General features: G+C 38.8%; 1 protein-coding gene across 4 annotated transcripts in view; it reads right to left on the bottom strand.

The window, feature by feature from the left end:
* Positions 1–2,357: 2,357 nt before the first annotated feature.
* epb41l5 (erythrocyte membrane protein band 4.1 like 5) overlaps positions 2,358–17,011 on the bottom strand; it is a 37,042-nt gene continuing 22,388 nt past the window's right edge. The window contains exons 17-26 of one of the 4 annotated variants that reach the window (XM_058081692.2): positions 12,564–12,715; positions 12,266–12,363; positions 12,000–12,134; positions 11,750–11,814; positions 11,468–11,587; positions 9,468–9,546; positions 9,231–9,314; positions 7,860–7,922; positions 7,606–7,742; positions 2,358–5,777 (exon numbers count right to left, since the gene is read on the bottom strand). In XM_058081692.2, coding sequence (XP_057937675.2) covers positions 5,708–5,777; positions 7,606–7,742; positions 7,860–7,922; positions 9,231–9,314; positions 9,468–9,546; positions 11,468–11,587; positions 11,750–11,814; positions 12,000–12,134; positions 12,266–12,363; positions 12,564–12,715 — 1,003 coding nt within the window. In that variant the 3' untranslated portion in view covers positions 2,358–5,707. The remainder of the gene's footprint in view (positions 5,778–7,605; positions 7,743–7,859; positions 7,923–9,230; positions 9,315–9,467; positions 9,547–11,467; positions 11,588–11,749; positions 11,815–11,999; positions 12,135–12,265; positions 12,364–12,563; positions 12,716–17,011) is intronic. The other 3 variants (XM_058081693.2, XM_058081694.2, XM_058081695.2) reach the window with 3 other exon arrangements.

Genomic DNA, 17,011 nt, shown 5'->3' with positions numbered 1-17,011 from the left:
ACACAGAGATGGCCGAGGGTGGAATTTAACCCTGGTCTCCTAGATGTGAGGTCTGCGCGCTAACCACTAGACCAACATGCCGCCGGGCCAATTACAAGCCAACTTTATTTTTCAGTCTTACCGGTGAAAGGTAATCTCACGAGATCTGGTTGATGCAATCCAATGCAGCAGTTCCTTCTTGCCACATCCAATATGGCAGTGACGTTGACATATTAGGGCTGACCTGGCCAACCTGTGGCTCTCGAGCCTCATGCAGCTCTTTGGCTAGTTTCATGCGGCTCTTCAGGAGCTTTCACATGACATGCGTCAAAAATACTTGTCATACTTGCCATTCAGTCCCCCTACGGCTAGATGGCACACTGACGAGGTAAGCCTGTTTGAGTGACGTCAAACGCACGCCGAGAGAATCTCTGGCACGACATTGTTTGCATTGTAAACAATTTCTGTGAAGTTGGCTCTCAAAATGGCAGGGAAAAAATGCACAGTTAAACAAAAATATGAAGAAGAAGAACACAGACCGTTTTTGACAGAGTGGGAGAGTTGATTTTTTTGTTGAACGTAATGGCAAGCCGGTCTGTCTTATATGTCACACAGTGTTAGCGCATTTCAAAGCTTCCAATCTTCAGCGTCACTTCAGCTCACTCCTAACATCGAACAGGAATTCCAAAAGGGACTGAACTTCGCAAGCACAAGTTGGTCGCTTTGAAAAGTCAGGCAGAAAAGCAGATGCAGTTTTTCAAAACGTTTCCGAAACACTCGGAGACCGTAACGCTTGTATCATATCAACTAGCTTGGAACATGGCACGGGCTAAAAAGCCGTACAATGAAGGGGACTTCATGAAAAAATGCCTCATTGACGCCGTTGAATATATAAAATATTGTCTCCTGAAGACGACAAACTAAAATGGAGCGTATCAGACATCCAACTGTCCCGCCACAGTGTTGAACGCAGAATATCAGATATTAATACGGCCTTTGAATCACAGTTGCACTCTGACATTCAAGCATTTGAGTATTTTAGTGTGGCTTTAGATGAGAGCTGTGACATACAAGACAAGCCTCAGTTGGCAATATTTGCACGGTGTGTGTCAAATGAATGTACGATCAAAGAACTCCTTGATATTGTGCCATTAGAAGACAGAACCCTTGGCATGGATGGGAAAGAAACAATGATGGCTGCATTTGCATTGTCATCACTACATATCACTATATTGACAGTTACTATGGTATCCATAATGTCATTGTATGGTCATATCACCTCGTACTTCAGTACGAGGTGCATTATAAAAAAAAAAATAAAAAAAATAACTAACTTTATTATGGAAAGCAGGAAGTGAACAAATGTAACAGTTACTGATTGTAAAAGTACCAGATGGAGGGGTAGGATTTAATAAGCTTTGCTTCTTCCTACTCCTTTTGGACATGTGGAACTGTGAACTGATTATGTGATGCACTCAATTGTAATCTGATGCATGTTCAAATGAAATTAAACCATTACCATTACCAAAACGCAAGGTACTCTTTCGCTTTTTGATGCAGTGAAATTGTTCATGGAAAAGAAGGACAAGGACTTATCCCGAGCTCTCGGACCTTGAGTGGCTTATGGATCTGGCATTTTTAGTCGACATGCTGTGTCACTTGGACAGACTGACCCTGACCCTCCAGGGTAAGTTAAAAATGCTGCCTGACCTGGTGCAAAGTGTGTTTGCGTTGGTCAACAAACTAAAGCTGTTCAAGACGCATATTCAAAATGGAGATTTAACGCATTTTAATACTCTGCTAAAAGCCAGTGAACAAGTCACCAGCCCCACCCTGAAAAAGAAAAGAGAGAGATATGCAATACTGATTGCAAACCTGCACAAAAGCTTTGTGACCCGGTTCTGTGATCTACAACTGAAAAGACCACAGATTATGTTCCTCGTCGATACATTTAATGCAAAAACAGACTGTTTGAAAGCCCCGCTTGTCACAGATGAGGCTGCGGCTGAGTTGGAGATGATCGATCTTTGTGAGGTGATCAACTGAAAGCTGAACATTGAGTTCTGGAAAAGTGTGCCAAGAGAAAAATACGCCAACATCAAACGAGCTGCGCTTAAGATACTCTCAATGTTTGGGTCAACGTACGTCTGCGAGTCTGTTTTTTCTACCCTGAAACATGTGAAAGCATCAATCTCTTCTGACTGACACTCATTTGAAAGAATTGCTTCGAGTGGCAACAACAGAATACAAGCCAGATTTGAAGAGGATTTCTCAAGATCAGGAATTCCAGAAGTTTCACCAAGCAGCATAGTAAGAGAAAAATGTTATTAAAATTATTTTATTTTAGTTTGTGGACTTCCTTGAACTGAGAGTTTGTGTGTGCACACAGGTGATTAAGGCATGGGATGATGTTCATGTGTGCCCATAAGTATGATGTGGCTCTTTGCAGTAACACAGCAAAAAAAGTGGCTCTTAGTCTCTTACTGGTTGGCCACCCCTGTATTAGGCACTCATGGGGCGTCTGAATGCTGTAGAATACAGCAGTCAGCATGCTGTTTGTGTTTGTTTTGTTTAAAAATATAATTCCTGTCTGAAAAAAGCAATTTCTATCACAAATATAATTTTGTTTATACGGCGCTTACATTAAATATTGTAATACGACTAGTGTGGAATGTGCTTACATATTTATTTCCAAGACAACACGACTTTGCACCTGACGCCTGTCAAACTAACATGTCAAATTAAGCTTGAAAGCAAGATTATAAAATCTAATTAATTGACTACTTTTGTTTTTAGAGACAAAACAATTGCAGAGGATCAAACAATTTTAGTGACTATTTAGTCGTCAGTAATGAAACCCCATCTTGAGGATTGAACTATAATTTCAACTCTGATTATTAAAGATCATACAGTGGAAAATACAGGTCATCATCATGTTACAATCGATTTCAGTTTCTGGACTTGAATGATTTAAGTCGAGTTTTAGACAACACTATTGCCATATAAAATACAGTAATAAAATGATTCAATATCATTCATGAGTTAATCTTTAGCAGTTCTTATGATGTGTTTGTGTGTTGTGTTAATTTTCACTTCCATGGTGATGGCTTTCCTTTTCTTTGGCGCACTGACGCTTAGGAGATTTTTAATACTGCAAACAAACAACACAGACAACTGAATTACTTCCTTTACTTCTCACTGACCCAGGTCATCGTCCCATAGTCGATTAAAAAAAAACAAAACAAACAAAACATAAAATGTGGTCCCTTAAACCTAAAACATTTCAACATTCTCCAAAAGATAAAACAAGTGACTCCCAACCAAACTTCACAGAAATAAAAATAGTATCTGAGATTGACCGGTCAGTTTCAAACAGCCAGGTTGCCTACATTTTTTTTTTTCATTTCCGCGTGCTAACAAAACTGTCAGTCGTACAAAAAATCCATCATAACAACAGCCAGCGGAACACTGAAACACATATTGGACATGTAGTATGTAGTATGTAGTATGTAGTATGTGAACACTGAGTGGCAATACAACAGAAATAACTGCACTGATTGTGACGGCATGACATGATCACAATGTATGGTGTAAAAAATAAACAACTAAAAATCAATGTGATATTAAACCATGAATAAAGTAAAAAATATATAATTCCACGCTCATTTCAAAAGTACAAAATAAGATTTAAGTAACTTGTCAGTATTTTCAGGGAATGTTTGATATGAATTGTCACAAGAGGGCGATGTAGTTGCTTGATGATCAAAAATTTAGTAGGATTTCAGAGAAAATATGCATAGTAATTATTATCAATGGAGCTCACAGATACCAGGGACAGCAGTAATCAGGTTATTAATCATAGTTGTAATGTTATCATTCAATTGATTGCCTTAGAATACATTTGGACCTCATCTGAGCAGGATTCATCAAGTTCATGCTCAATGACTGGATAGGACAGCTCTGTTTGCATTTGTTAAACCAACCCATGTAGATAGGCTGAGATGCTGTTGATGATGTTGATGTTGTTTTTCATTCATTCATTCACTTAAGTGGGGTGCTGGAGCCTATCCCAGCAGTGAGAGGCGGGGTACACCCTGGACTGGTGGCCAGCCAATCACAGGGCACGTATAGACAAACAACCATTCACACTCACATTCATACCTATGGACAATTTGGAGTGGCCAATTAACCTAGCATTTCCTCCATGCATGCATGGGGAGAACATGCAAACTCCACACAGAAATGGCCGGAATCGGACTTGGGTCTCCTAGCTGTGTGGCCTGTGCGCTAACCACTCATCCACTGTCCCCCCCCCCCCCCCCCGTAACATTGTGACTTTATTCCAATATTTCCACTTTGTTTTTCTAATATACCATTATATATTTTTTCCAACTTTGTTTTTCCCTTTTTTGTTTTTCATACGACAAAGTTAAAATGTGTTTAATTTTGCAAGTTTATGCTTCAAAATTTAAATTAGCTTTAAAAGGTGCCAATGCCATGAGCCACACTTTGGGCGCTCCTGCTCTGAAGGTACAACAGTCCAGGAGCGTCCAAAGAAACATTTGCAGCTTACGGCTGTTTTTATTGGCCTGCATCACATTCTTAAAATAGAATTTAACAAGAAAATCCGCCATCCGTCATTTTTAGAATAAAGTCAAAATATTGGGAAAAACAGATTGTCGTCTAATGAGTTTTATGAAAATAATGAAATATTATGAGGAAAAATAACATTGTTTTAGTACCATAAAGATTTGTATTTCATTATTATGGGGGGAAGAGTCATTTTTTGTCATCATATAATGGGACTAAAGTCACAATATTTTAAAAAGATTTTTTTTTTAAAGAAGATAAATATTTGGAAAAATAAAATAAACATCCTCTGTGGTAGACAAAGACCATTGGGTGCATGCGTGTCCACCATGACTACTGTTACATTTACTGTACATGGAATACTAGGAGACCCCTCTAAAGCTTTGGATCCAACAACATCCCCTCAGACTAGAAGTCTCCTGTCTGGTCATTGAGCATCAACTGATGGAACGCCAGCCCAGTTGCGGAGGATTGAGTACCCTGAGAATACGATGACCTGGACAAACAATATTCACAGACAATAGTTCCTCATGCCAAAACGTTGTTACTGGATATCGTCAACGGTTAATTGGCTGTGAAATGTGTTTGTACAGGCAACACAATTACGTTCTTCATTTCAAGAAAAATCAACATGAATGCTAAAGAAAACAGGCAGGAAAACGAGGGAAGAAAATACACAGAATCCCATTTTAGGCTAAACCATGACTGTGTCTGGACACAAATATGTAGAGTTAGAAAACATACACAAATGTTGGTACAAATGCAGTACAAATAAAAGCAGGATCATCCAAATATCCTGTGCGGTAATCCAGTGATAGGAATGGTTTATCCGGTGGATGAAAAGGTTCAAAAAAACATGGCTGGTCAAGAATATGAAGAGTCCAGTTGTTATTATCTCTTCCAGCCTCTCATTTGATCGATCACAATATTCAGTGGAATAGTCGACATGACATAAAACAGCAGCAGCATAAAAGTCAACCATGGTAGGCTGGAAGTCAGACCAATTGGGATTCCTTTATGCAGCAAAATCTACAGCATCATGTGATCAGTCGTCACCACTCGTCGTGCCAAAACGTACTTACAGTGCTAGTCCAGTCTGTTAGTGGGATTGTTGCTGACCCAGCTTGGTTAGTGTGTTTTACAGCTCAGTGGTCAGGAGACCTCTGGGGTTGGCTCCATCCTCCGAGGCTCCCAGCGGAGCCATAGTGCTGTAGGGGAAGGAGGTCAGGGGGGTCAGAGGATGGCAAGTACAGTCCTACGGAAACGTCAACTAAAGACTTGTAGAATTCAGTGTTTGTTGTGGTTTACATTGCACTTCAAGCAATCGGATCACTGATCCTGATCCTGCTCACCACCTCTTTGATGTGTGTGATGTGTACTTTCAGAAATGGACTTCATTTGTGCTTATTTGTTCGGTACACAACCTCTATGAAAAGTAAAGTCCAGGCTAGTACTTCTGTATGGTGGCTTCAAAAATAACATATGGTTAGAAATCCCACAGTTTTGGAATGCTTTATACGAATGTTGGTTTGTCCCACTGTATTTTGCCGTCCCTAAACGCACCTTCTCCCACAAATAGATACCGTATTTTTCAGACTATAAGTCGCACTTTTTTTCATAGGTTGGCTGTTCCTGCCACTTTCACTCCAGAGCGACTTATAAATGAAAAAAGTGTTTATGTTCCATAAACACTGGACATCTTTTCTGTTCATGTTTATTTTTTGTGTAGCTGAATAACCATTGTGTTAGCATATCTTACACCTATTCAGCCTGTTCTCTATTCTTTTATTGTTACAACTTGCCTTCCAAGAGGACGTAATGTCTGTTTTGGTCAAGTAGTTTGGAAAATAAATTACCTGAAAAAATACAACTTATACTCCAGTGCAACTTATGTATATTTTTTTCGACCTAATTCTGCATTTTTGGCCAGTTGTCTACTCCGGAGCTACTTATAGTCCAGAAAATACGGTACTTTCATTTATCTCCAAGAGAAATTCACACGGATGGACTACTAAACTGTATTTTTTACCCTTTTTCTTTGGCTTCATGTTGGCTCCTTATTGAGTAGAAAAAAAGTAAACATAAGTCGCACGGGACTATAGATTGCAAAATCGGACATTTCATCTTGAAAGGGAAGTTGTAATTATAATAATACAATTGAGAACAGACTGAATAAGCGTCTGTGAATACAACGTGAACGGGTGGTATTGTTAACATAACAATGTGTAATTGTGACGTTTACATTATAAAAGATCCGTGGTACAGGACTTATAGGAGCAGCAGATAAGTCGCAGGACCAGCCAAAGCATGAAAAAAGCGCAACTTATAGAGTGAGGCTTCCATATATTTTGGATCAAAAATGTGGAGATGTGCGGGGATCTGCTGTACCACAAAGGAGTTTGATGCAAGTATTTCAAATTATGCTAATACTTCCAATGATATACTTTGGGGCCCTTGAAAATAGAGTTTCCCCCAAAACCTCTTAAACTGAAGCTGGAAATCCATGGTAGATTTGGAAAAAGTTATGCAGTGAAGTAGTCCATTTTTTAACATTAGAAAAAACAGGAATTTTAGGGGTGTGTTCACCTTCTTTGTCAAATGTAGTAACGTGCCACTAATATGTGATAAAAAGACAAACGGAGCTCTCATGACTTATGGTCATACGCTTGGGCTAAAACAACAAATTATTCCAGGTGGGAACTTCCTGCTGTTGCCCACCAGGGGTCTCATTTATAACAATTTATAACAAAAAGGGTGCTTATGGACAACAAAAGAAAAATGCATCAAAACTGATATGACATAGAAATGTAATTAATTATTTTTTTCATTTTTTTAAAACAGGAGAGCATTCTGAGGGCAACGGAAAAGAAGGACCAAATATGTTTGGCCTCCAAAATGTGTTTATGGCAGTGCTAGAATTTGCCAGAGAAGTTTTGCACCTATGAGACCCCAGCGCTTTTGTCATGTTCTGGCTCGGTCAACAGGGGGCAGCAAAGTCCCACCGCGTAAAAACAAACAGTGTACAAACTACTTTACCTGGCTGAGTTGGTGTTAAATGTGTGAGCGGAGTGAGGGAGGGCTGAGGTGACAGAGCCCCCTTCTGCAGGGGCAAGAGTGGTGACCTTAGCAGGGGGGTCAAGGTCAAGCAGGCCGTTAGTAAAGATACCAGGAGGCTGCATTAGAAGGGGATGGGGAGAAGTCAGGCGGTCAAACGCATTTTGGACAGGCAAGAGCAGTGACAGGCAGTCGGGCAGGTGAGACTAATAAAGTTAAGATGACAGATAACTCACAGCAGACGTAGGAATGATCCAGCGAGGGGTGATGGGGACTTTTGTTTGCTGGGCTGGTGTTAACTGCAAAAAATAAACAAATGAATAAACAAATGTAATATGGAGAGGTCACTACACTAACACTAACTACACTCACAGTATACATAATATTACATATTGTGCGCTTTTTCTCCGTACTAGGCACTAAATGTGATTTATTAATGACAAAAAAACACATTCCAGGTGGGAATGTGTGAGAAAGATTTACTCATCGAACATCGATCTATTTCGACTAAAAACATTGCTGTTTGTGACAAATTAGGTTCATCCATTCATCCATTTTCTACCGCTTATCCTCACAAGGGTCGTGGGGGTGCTGGAGCCTATCCCAGCTGTCTTGGGGCGAGAGGCGGGGTACACCCTGGACTGGTGGCCAGCCAATCACAGAGCACATATAAACAAACAACCATACAAAAATGCATGCACGTAGGTGTGGTGTTGCAGCGATTACATTGTGACTAATTAATATCAAGGCCCCTGATTAATTACATTAAACTTTTAATAACGCCCCATCGCTACTTTGTGTACTTTTTATCAATAAGCGTTCTACAAATTTAGCACACTTATGATGAAACACTATAGATAAGAGCTCACTGCTATACAAAAAACAGCACTTCTATAGAGGTCAGAAGAAGCCATTTAATATCTCATGGAGCAGTCTGGATTGTCTGACCTATTTTCATAACAGAAATATTTGCAGAGAAATGACTGACTCCGGAATCTTCAAGGTTATAGCCCCCCAGAGTTTAAACAATGACCAACAGGTTGAATTAGATCCAGGACATACAAGCTAGAAGTCACCTATTTCATAAAAGAAATATAAATCAACTGAACTCCTTTGCTGTAATGCATACCTTTGTACTCTTAATACAGTCCAAAACAACCATATTTAATGATATTATATACATATAACTACAGCACCTTCAACACTATCTTCCTTCCAAGTTAAATCTCATCCTAAGACTTCTTTCAGCAACTTTCCAACTCTTTTGTGGGAGGAATCAAAAAGATTTTCAACACAGGATATTAGTTTTTCTTCCTCTCCGGCTATCCTTTTGTAATGCACAAACATGAGACCACGGATAAGGTCTCTCTTGAACTGTGATTGGAGATCCCTTGAGGTGGCCTAGTAGGCCAGTGTGATGAAAGTATGATCTACAAAAGGATCAGAGTCCTGCATACGAGTTCAACAGAATATAATATCCACAACTACTTGTATTACAGTACATTCTGTTAGCGCTTCCGCATCATAGCAAGATGGTTTAGGGTTCGGATATTCCTGTGTAGTGTGTACGAGGTCTGTACATTCAAAATGTAAACAAACAAACTTACAACAGGGATTGGGTCGCTGAAGTCAATCAAATTATCAGGCGGTGGTGGAGTCGTGTTTGGAATGTCAGCTTCCTCGGCTTTAACCTGCAAATGCAGAGAAACATTCTTTATGGCAACACAGAAACACACAAAACCTGCGAGGTGAAACAGTACACATGCTGTATTTAATGAATGACAATGCTAACAACCAATGTTGTGTACTTTTTAGAACAAGGTGAAACCTGGAAAAGCAATTACCTTGACTGTGATGCCTTCTACAGAATCCGAGGTCGGCTGGAGTCGAGTTGGGCTTGAATCTTCAGCTAACCTCTCAGCACTAATGATCAGGAGAAATGGAACATGCAATAAGAAAAACCTTTTTCATCCTTGAGGTAAGGTCTATTTTTGGGAAGAACTAACTACAGTAATCCCTCACCAGTTCACGTTTCAAATTTCGCTCTGTGTTTTTCAAAAATAAATACATAAATCACGTTGTTTCGTGTCATCTCCGTGTTCTTTGAACACAGCCTAATATTGGCCAGAAAATATGCCCATTTTATGTATTTGCCCAAATTAAGCATTTCAGGCATAACAATGGCTACAGGTCATTAGGTAAAGTTACATTGATGACAGACTAGCCACTGCACAAAGTGCAGTAAAGGTCACTCTAGGGGTGCTATTTCATGTCTAGAGGGATCTAATAATGTTAAAAAAACATATGTAGAAGATCGTAAACAAGTTTTCCATGCTCTAGGACTCCTACTTTGTGGAAATGTACTTGTCACGGTCGTGTCTGGAACCAATTAATGCGATAAACAAGGGATTACTGTACCGTCAAGGTACACACCTAATATATGACATGTCCTCTGAACCTGCTGAGTAAAAATTTTACAAAAGGAATCAAAATTTAAAGCCAAGGTACACTCAGAACTTGGTTTCCAGTAATCAATCAATCACCACCACACCAAAAAAAACATGCAAAAAGATGACTGTACAATGAAATATAGATGCAGATAAAACCTTGCACTCACCAAAAAACTGTACACAGCATGTTGGTGATAACAGTCATAATGATTGGACACCACATGATTTTTAGATATCAATATAGACGATGTATTCCATGGAGGCTTTCATAGGAAAGCTGGTGTGTGTTAGAAGCAACACAGAAGTTGTGCAAGTCATTTCCTATTCTAATTAACGCATGTGATGGTGCATGTAAACGTAATGATTAGGGATATATATATTCATCATTGGCTACCATTAAAAAAAGCTATTGTGGAATTGAATAGGATTAGGAAAATAGCTTTTCAAAGCATTAAAAATAATAAAGTATTGCTGATTCAGAAGATTGGGAAGATGAGGGTTCAATTCTCCGCTTGGGCATCTCTGGAATTTATATGTTCTCCCTGTGTGTGCGTGGGTTTCCTCCAGGTACTTCAATTTCCTCCCACATCCCAAATACATGCATGTTAGTGTGTGCTCAGAATTACGAATACCTATTGTCGTGGCGGGAGCCGATAATATCCGATCATCAAAAATACTTATAAAAATCCTGGACTTCATCAAAATGATCTGTGTAACCGAAATGATGTGCATATTTCGTAAACATTACATCGATAATGACTTTCACTGCAAATCATTTTACAGGATGTAATTACGCTCAGCGAGACCATGATATTCATGTCAGCTTTTTGTGTCCTAAATCATCAATTAAAAAACAAGACTCACTTTTGCAATTACAATTTTTACAAATTGCAAAAATTACAATGATTTCCATTTCACCTATTACTAACAATTTAAGAAGATACAAAGAATATGAGATACTTATACATACTGTATACCTGCATGTTTGGAGAACATATGATGTAGTGTATATATGAGCATTACTGTATACTATACATGCTGTATAATTCCTGTTCAAATTGCAAGTATATAATAACAACATTTTATCTCAGATAAAGGTATTTTTTCAGCTGTTCTTCTCCAGATAGAAACATTAGCCAAAGAGCGTGCAGACATATAAGCCTTGTGAATTGTTTGCTCAAGCGAATCCGTGTCCGTCTGTAGTGTCACCCAACTGTAAACTCTTGTCGAGAAAGGACGCCATCAGTATCTAGACAGAACTCTGATCATGTGACTTCAACACATCCAACCGGACAAAAGCGTGTGCTTTCTGGCGGTATTCTTACCCACAACACATGTTCTACTCTGCTCTTTGAGAAGACTATTACAACAAATCCCAAATGATACACACTGACCTTGTGCCTGCTGATGAGACCAGTGAAGACGGCTTAAGCAGGTCCCATGTGTCTTGCATGTCAGAGCGACTAACAGACAAAGACGAGTTACTGCCTATTCGGCCAGTGAGCAACTTCAACCTGGCAAAAAGACCACACAGGAGATTCTCCAGTTTTAGCAAGCAGAGGAAATACAGTATAGAACATAGAATGCGTGCATGCATTCATGCTTACATGCACGCCTCAGTGAGAAAATACACTAAAATCAGAAAACAGCAAGAGGTAAATTGTGGCCTTTCATACCTAGATGTCTCCTGCAAATTGCAGTTTTTGTCTCCAATCACTGTGACATGGTCCTCCATAGTGCCCTACACAATGATGACATGCATTGGAATAACAGGTCAACATTATATGTACATGATTGTTCACGTGTTTAAACGGTTAATTAGTTAGTTAATTAATTGAATAATGAGTAATACTGCTGATATAAACAGATATTCTTCATGGGCCCACTTTTGCTTTCTTCTCTGATTGCAGTGTGTTTTTTCCTCACCTTGATGGTGGCAGCCTCAGCTTGTGCTTTAAGGATGTTACTTTTCAGATTATCTGGTGTGCGCGGTGGTGGGACGACGGGACTACTTCCTGCACTGTTCAGACCACACTTCTCTGTGAGCTTCACAATGTCCTCCTTTTGGTGTCCCGTGAGGAGGAGACAAAAAAACAAACATGAAATGAATACGATGAGTGACGTGCTTTTGTTATCACCTGAAGGCAACTTCAAAAAGATGAGCAGAAGTACTTCAACGAAGCCGCACACACCTGATTATTCATGACCATGTTGATATTGACGTTATTCTTTGACACGGCAAGACGTGGACTGCTCTCCAACTCCAACTGCTTGAGACGAGCTGCTGTTTCTTCAAAAAAAAAAAAAATCATCAATTACTTTCATTGTTCTGCAATTCAATGGCCGTTCATACACATCATCAAATATACAGTATGTACATGCAGTATGTAACAGTGGCATGCAGACTTAAATTGTGTCTTTTGGCTGCACTGTTCCCAGTAGTATATGTACAAAATAGTGTTGAGCGATGTACTTATTATATTGACTGACCAGTAAGGCTGAGTAAGTCTTCACCAGTGGCACTGGTAGGGGTGTACGAGACACTTGGTCCTGCCTCGTCCCCAGCCTTCACCGTGGAAGCCACAGAAGCCCTGAGGACATCATCAATGCATGTCTCAATCAGGGCAGCGTCCATGGGTAAACTAGAGATGAAAAGTCAAGAGAGAAACTGTCAGATATTTTGTAGCGATAACGCCACTATAAAAAGCAATTTTTGATTATGCAGTTGTGTAACTTACCAAATGGCATCACCAAAAATACAGTATATCAACTCTGGCATTGGTAAACTACTTGTTATTATTTTATGCATTCTGCATGAAATACAGAGAAATAAACACACACAAACATGAAAAATAAAATTTTAGTCATACACATATGGTAGCCATGTTTACAATAACCATGTTTATTTTCTCAAAATCGTATTTTACACATATTCTTCAGATAGATGTACACCTTTGGTCAACACAAGTAAAATCGTTTAAAGAATACTTTTGATTCTTCATCAAGTAAGATGTGCAAAAAGCTAATGTGGGATTTTTTTGTTAGATTTTCTGCTAAACATCGGCTAGGCCAGTGACCATAACTTCCATGATAGCACAGGTATTTTAGGCTAGTTTAGGAAAAATATGGCCAATGATTAAAGAAAATTACCAACATAAGTGCCATGTCACCGTAAAAACCTCGTAATAAATGTAAAACCTGTAAATCATCATTCTCACTTTCACAATGTGTTTAACACAATAACAAAAACGCATATTGCACTATGCTAACTACACAGGATACCTTGGCTTCAGTTTTTCTAAAAACATTTTGAATTGTTTGGCACAGTATAAAATATATTTTGATCTCCTTTTCTAACTTTTAACCAGCATCTGGACCAGGAAAGAAGTGGACAGACGAACTAAACCAATTGAAAGAACATCAGTAAAAATTATCCAAATAAAATCACACAAAAACCATTTTTCTTAAATTACCAGACACTAATACGTGACCTACTGTTTCTGGTGCTGATACCAGATCAGTTGCCAAATGTTGGGTAAAGGACAGAGGAAGTGGGAAGAGGACACGAGACGGAGGTAAGGGCATGACCATTTCTTCAAAAATAGGCTCAGGGGGAAGAGCAGACATTATAAGTCGATACTGGCATAAAAATGAAATAGCAGTTGACATTGGTGTAGGAATTTCTGCTGATTATTATTACTATATATTTGTGAGCAAAATTGTGCACAAGATGCTAGATTTGCAGTGGTTAGGTTGGGGGGGGGGTAAGGTGTTAATCTAATCCAACTTTTGTTCATGGATGACGTGCTGAATGAAGCCAGTTTATAATTTCACCGACCGAGTTTCATTCTTTGCGCTTTACTTTGTTCTTATACAGATATTTGTGCCACATATAAATGGAGAGCTTTCCACATTGCATCGTTGCCAGTATTATTTAAGTGAAATGCATGTGGTGGCATCACCGTACAAAGAGCATAAGATGTGACCTGACGCTAGTCTGAACAAGAGCTGTTGCCTTTATCGGTATTGGAAACTAAGGGCTGGACAATGTCACTATGTCCAACATTGTTAAAAATGCTAAATGAATGATCTCTGCCCATCTTTCTTATATTTCTTCTCTACCTACTTATGTTGGTATACAAGGTTTAAAGACATGCATAAATGTCACACGTTTCTCACAAGACACACTAAAAAGCTCTGTCCCACCTTTCTACAATACATGCAAGTTTTACATTTGAGAGTTGACTAAAGACCAAAAAGCATACAAAAACATGATTTTTAAAAATATCTGTGTATGACATGGCCTTCGTGTCTCTGTCTAGCGTACTTTGCATTTTTGGAATATGCACATTTTATACAATAATTTTCATGTGTGCTTTAAGTACTGTATTTTTACAAACTAAGACAAAAATGATTGAAAAAAAATCAAAATTCAGTCAGGATGAATGCAGCAGGTGCATCACTAGCTGAGGCCCAAATAAAAAGATGAGGTATAAAAGTGAAAGAGCAATGACAAGTGACAAGTGTGTGGTGCTTTGAGAGCACAGCAATCTGGAATGTTTGAATGATTAAGACGAGTGTGCATTCACTTCCACGTGGATTAGTCCCCCCCCTCCCCACAGTGTCTATGAGGTTCGTTGCTGAGCCATGCTGTCCAATTGATGCCAGTGTGACAGTGGTGAGACCGTTGTTCAGTTGCTCTGATCCGATTTCCTTGAGGAGCTTTGATGAGATATGAGCGAGTAGGATGCAGAGGGGAGGAAACCTGAGGAGAATGAGGTGGGATGAGGAGGACAGGGATAAATGTGATGGGACACACAGGAAGGGAATGGTGTGCGGCAAGAGCGGGCAAAACAAAAGAAAGAAAGAAGCATGGCAAAACAATAAAAGATGGAATAAAGGAAAGGAAAAACATGTACAAATGTGTTGTAAATAACTAATCTGACATGCAGTAAAGAAAGGCAGCAAGGAAACCAGCAGCAGGTTAATTTGCAGTAGCAAATTAATGCAATGCCATTACATTTAAGAGACTAATTTAAGTTTGGCCCGCTGGCCATTTGTGGCACGTGGCTAATTTTATTCCCCTGCTCTCAGCACATTTTAAAAAATGTTATGAAACCATTAAACTTACAATAACAACAAGACAATTGGAAAATAGATAATTCATTTTCTGAAATATTAAAGTCATAATGTTAAGAGAAAAGCATAAATATGTGAGGACAAAAAATATATATTTTTGAAGCATAAAATTCAAATCTAAAATTTTTAAGTCGTATTGTTAGAAACCAAGAAATAATTAATTGCAAGTTTTTTGAAAATTGGAAAAAAAGAAATATTTTGAAAACAAAGTCAAAGTATTATGGGAATAAAGTAAACTAAAAATGAGAAATAAGCAGTGGAATAATACGCTTTGTCACTTATAACACAAAGCTGAGGTGCAGGCTGTTTTTAAACAGCTTTAAATACATAAATAAATTGTTAGCATATCCACATGGGTTGGTTTACAAAATGTAAAAATGCAGCTACAACATTCAAGCTAGATATAATTACTGTCCTAATTAAACAAAACTGCTAGATACCTAATTTCTCAATTCATGTATGATAATTAATGGTTGTACATTACTTACAGACACATTGTCTGGAGGTATTAGAAAGTATCCCGTAACAAAAACATTCGATTGGAGTGCCTAACTGTATCACAAGTTCAGCTCCATAATGAATATTTAAAGGTACTGTGACCACGAGGCGTTGTCAAAAAACCAACCAGCACCCCGCTTTAAGTTAAAAGCAGCATATGTTAAACGATCTGGAGATACAAGTCAGTCGTGGGACCAGCCACGGTATGAAAGTGTGACTTAAACTCGGGACAATACTGTACATTGTCATGACAAGGGGAGCGATGCATCTTTAAAGATACCGTACAGGTCAAACATGTACGATGTCCACACTGACCTCTATCTATTGTGAAATATTGTTACAGTATTTGTGTAGATGGAAATGACAAAAACCTAGATATAAATGAGGTGAATGTAATCTTTTCTGGATGTGGGGGCTATAGCAGGACATGATGTGTCTGTGCATCCCCCTTAATACAACTATTTTAAAACAATATGTGGTTTTCGTCGTGCAAGTTGGAGCCAATTTCAACAACTACAGAAAGAGACATCGGAATACACTGGGAAAAAGAAAAACTGCTTCAACATCGAAGTGTCCATAGCTGTTGCAAATCAAAGAAGCATTAAAAAGCTGTAGTTGGATTGAACAGTTTCAGAATAAAAAATAAATACAAATAGAAGGAATACCAGTCAAAAATGCCCCAGGGTCATCCAACTCGGCTGTATGATTAGGAATTGATGCCAAAGGAAAGACTACAACAAAGCACCCAGAGTCATCTGCAGGTATTAGATTGTCATTACATGCCATCAACAGCATACAGGCAGCGAATCACAAGAGGCAATCCCAACATGAGAGAACCATTTGTCAAAGCTGAAATCATTAAACACGACACAGCGATTGATTGGTTATAATGCCAGAGGGAGCAGAACGCCCAGTACATGACCACACCTACCTGACATTCCATCAGACATTTCCTCAATACATGTTAATACTGGAACACAGAGGGAAACATATGCATTGGGTTGAAAAATACCAGCTTCACACAAAAATGAAAACATCTATAACAAAACCTTAATAATATCCTGCAAGAAAAGTACAATGTTTTTGTAGGATTAAGTTTTGGACAAAACTTATTGCCCCTCATTGATATGTCTCATTTTATTTTTATATGGCCAAATATTGTTCCTAACTATCTACTTTGAATTGAGTACCCAAACAAAGCAGCCACATGTTGGTGACTCAGTTGCTGTGAAACACGTTAGTGAGGTTTGGGACACTATAGACAGATTCCGGATCAGGCAGTGGTCGGCAACCTTTAGCAT

Source organism: Doryrhamphus excisus, linkage group LG12 (genome assembly GCF_037039965.1).
Source record: "Doryrhamphus excisus strain RoL-2023G ecotype Guam linkage group LG12, RoL_Dexc_Guam_v1.1, whole genome shotgun sequence".
Taxonomy (NCBI): domain Eukaryota; kingdom Metazoa; phylum Chordata; class Actinopteri; order Syngnathiformes; family Syngnathidae; genus Doryrhamphus; species Doryrhamphus excisus.
This window is presented reverse-complemented; position numbering and strand designations above follow the sequence as displayed.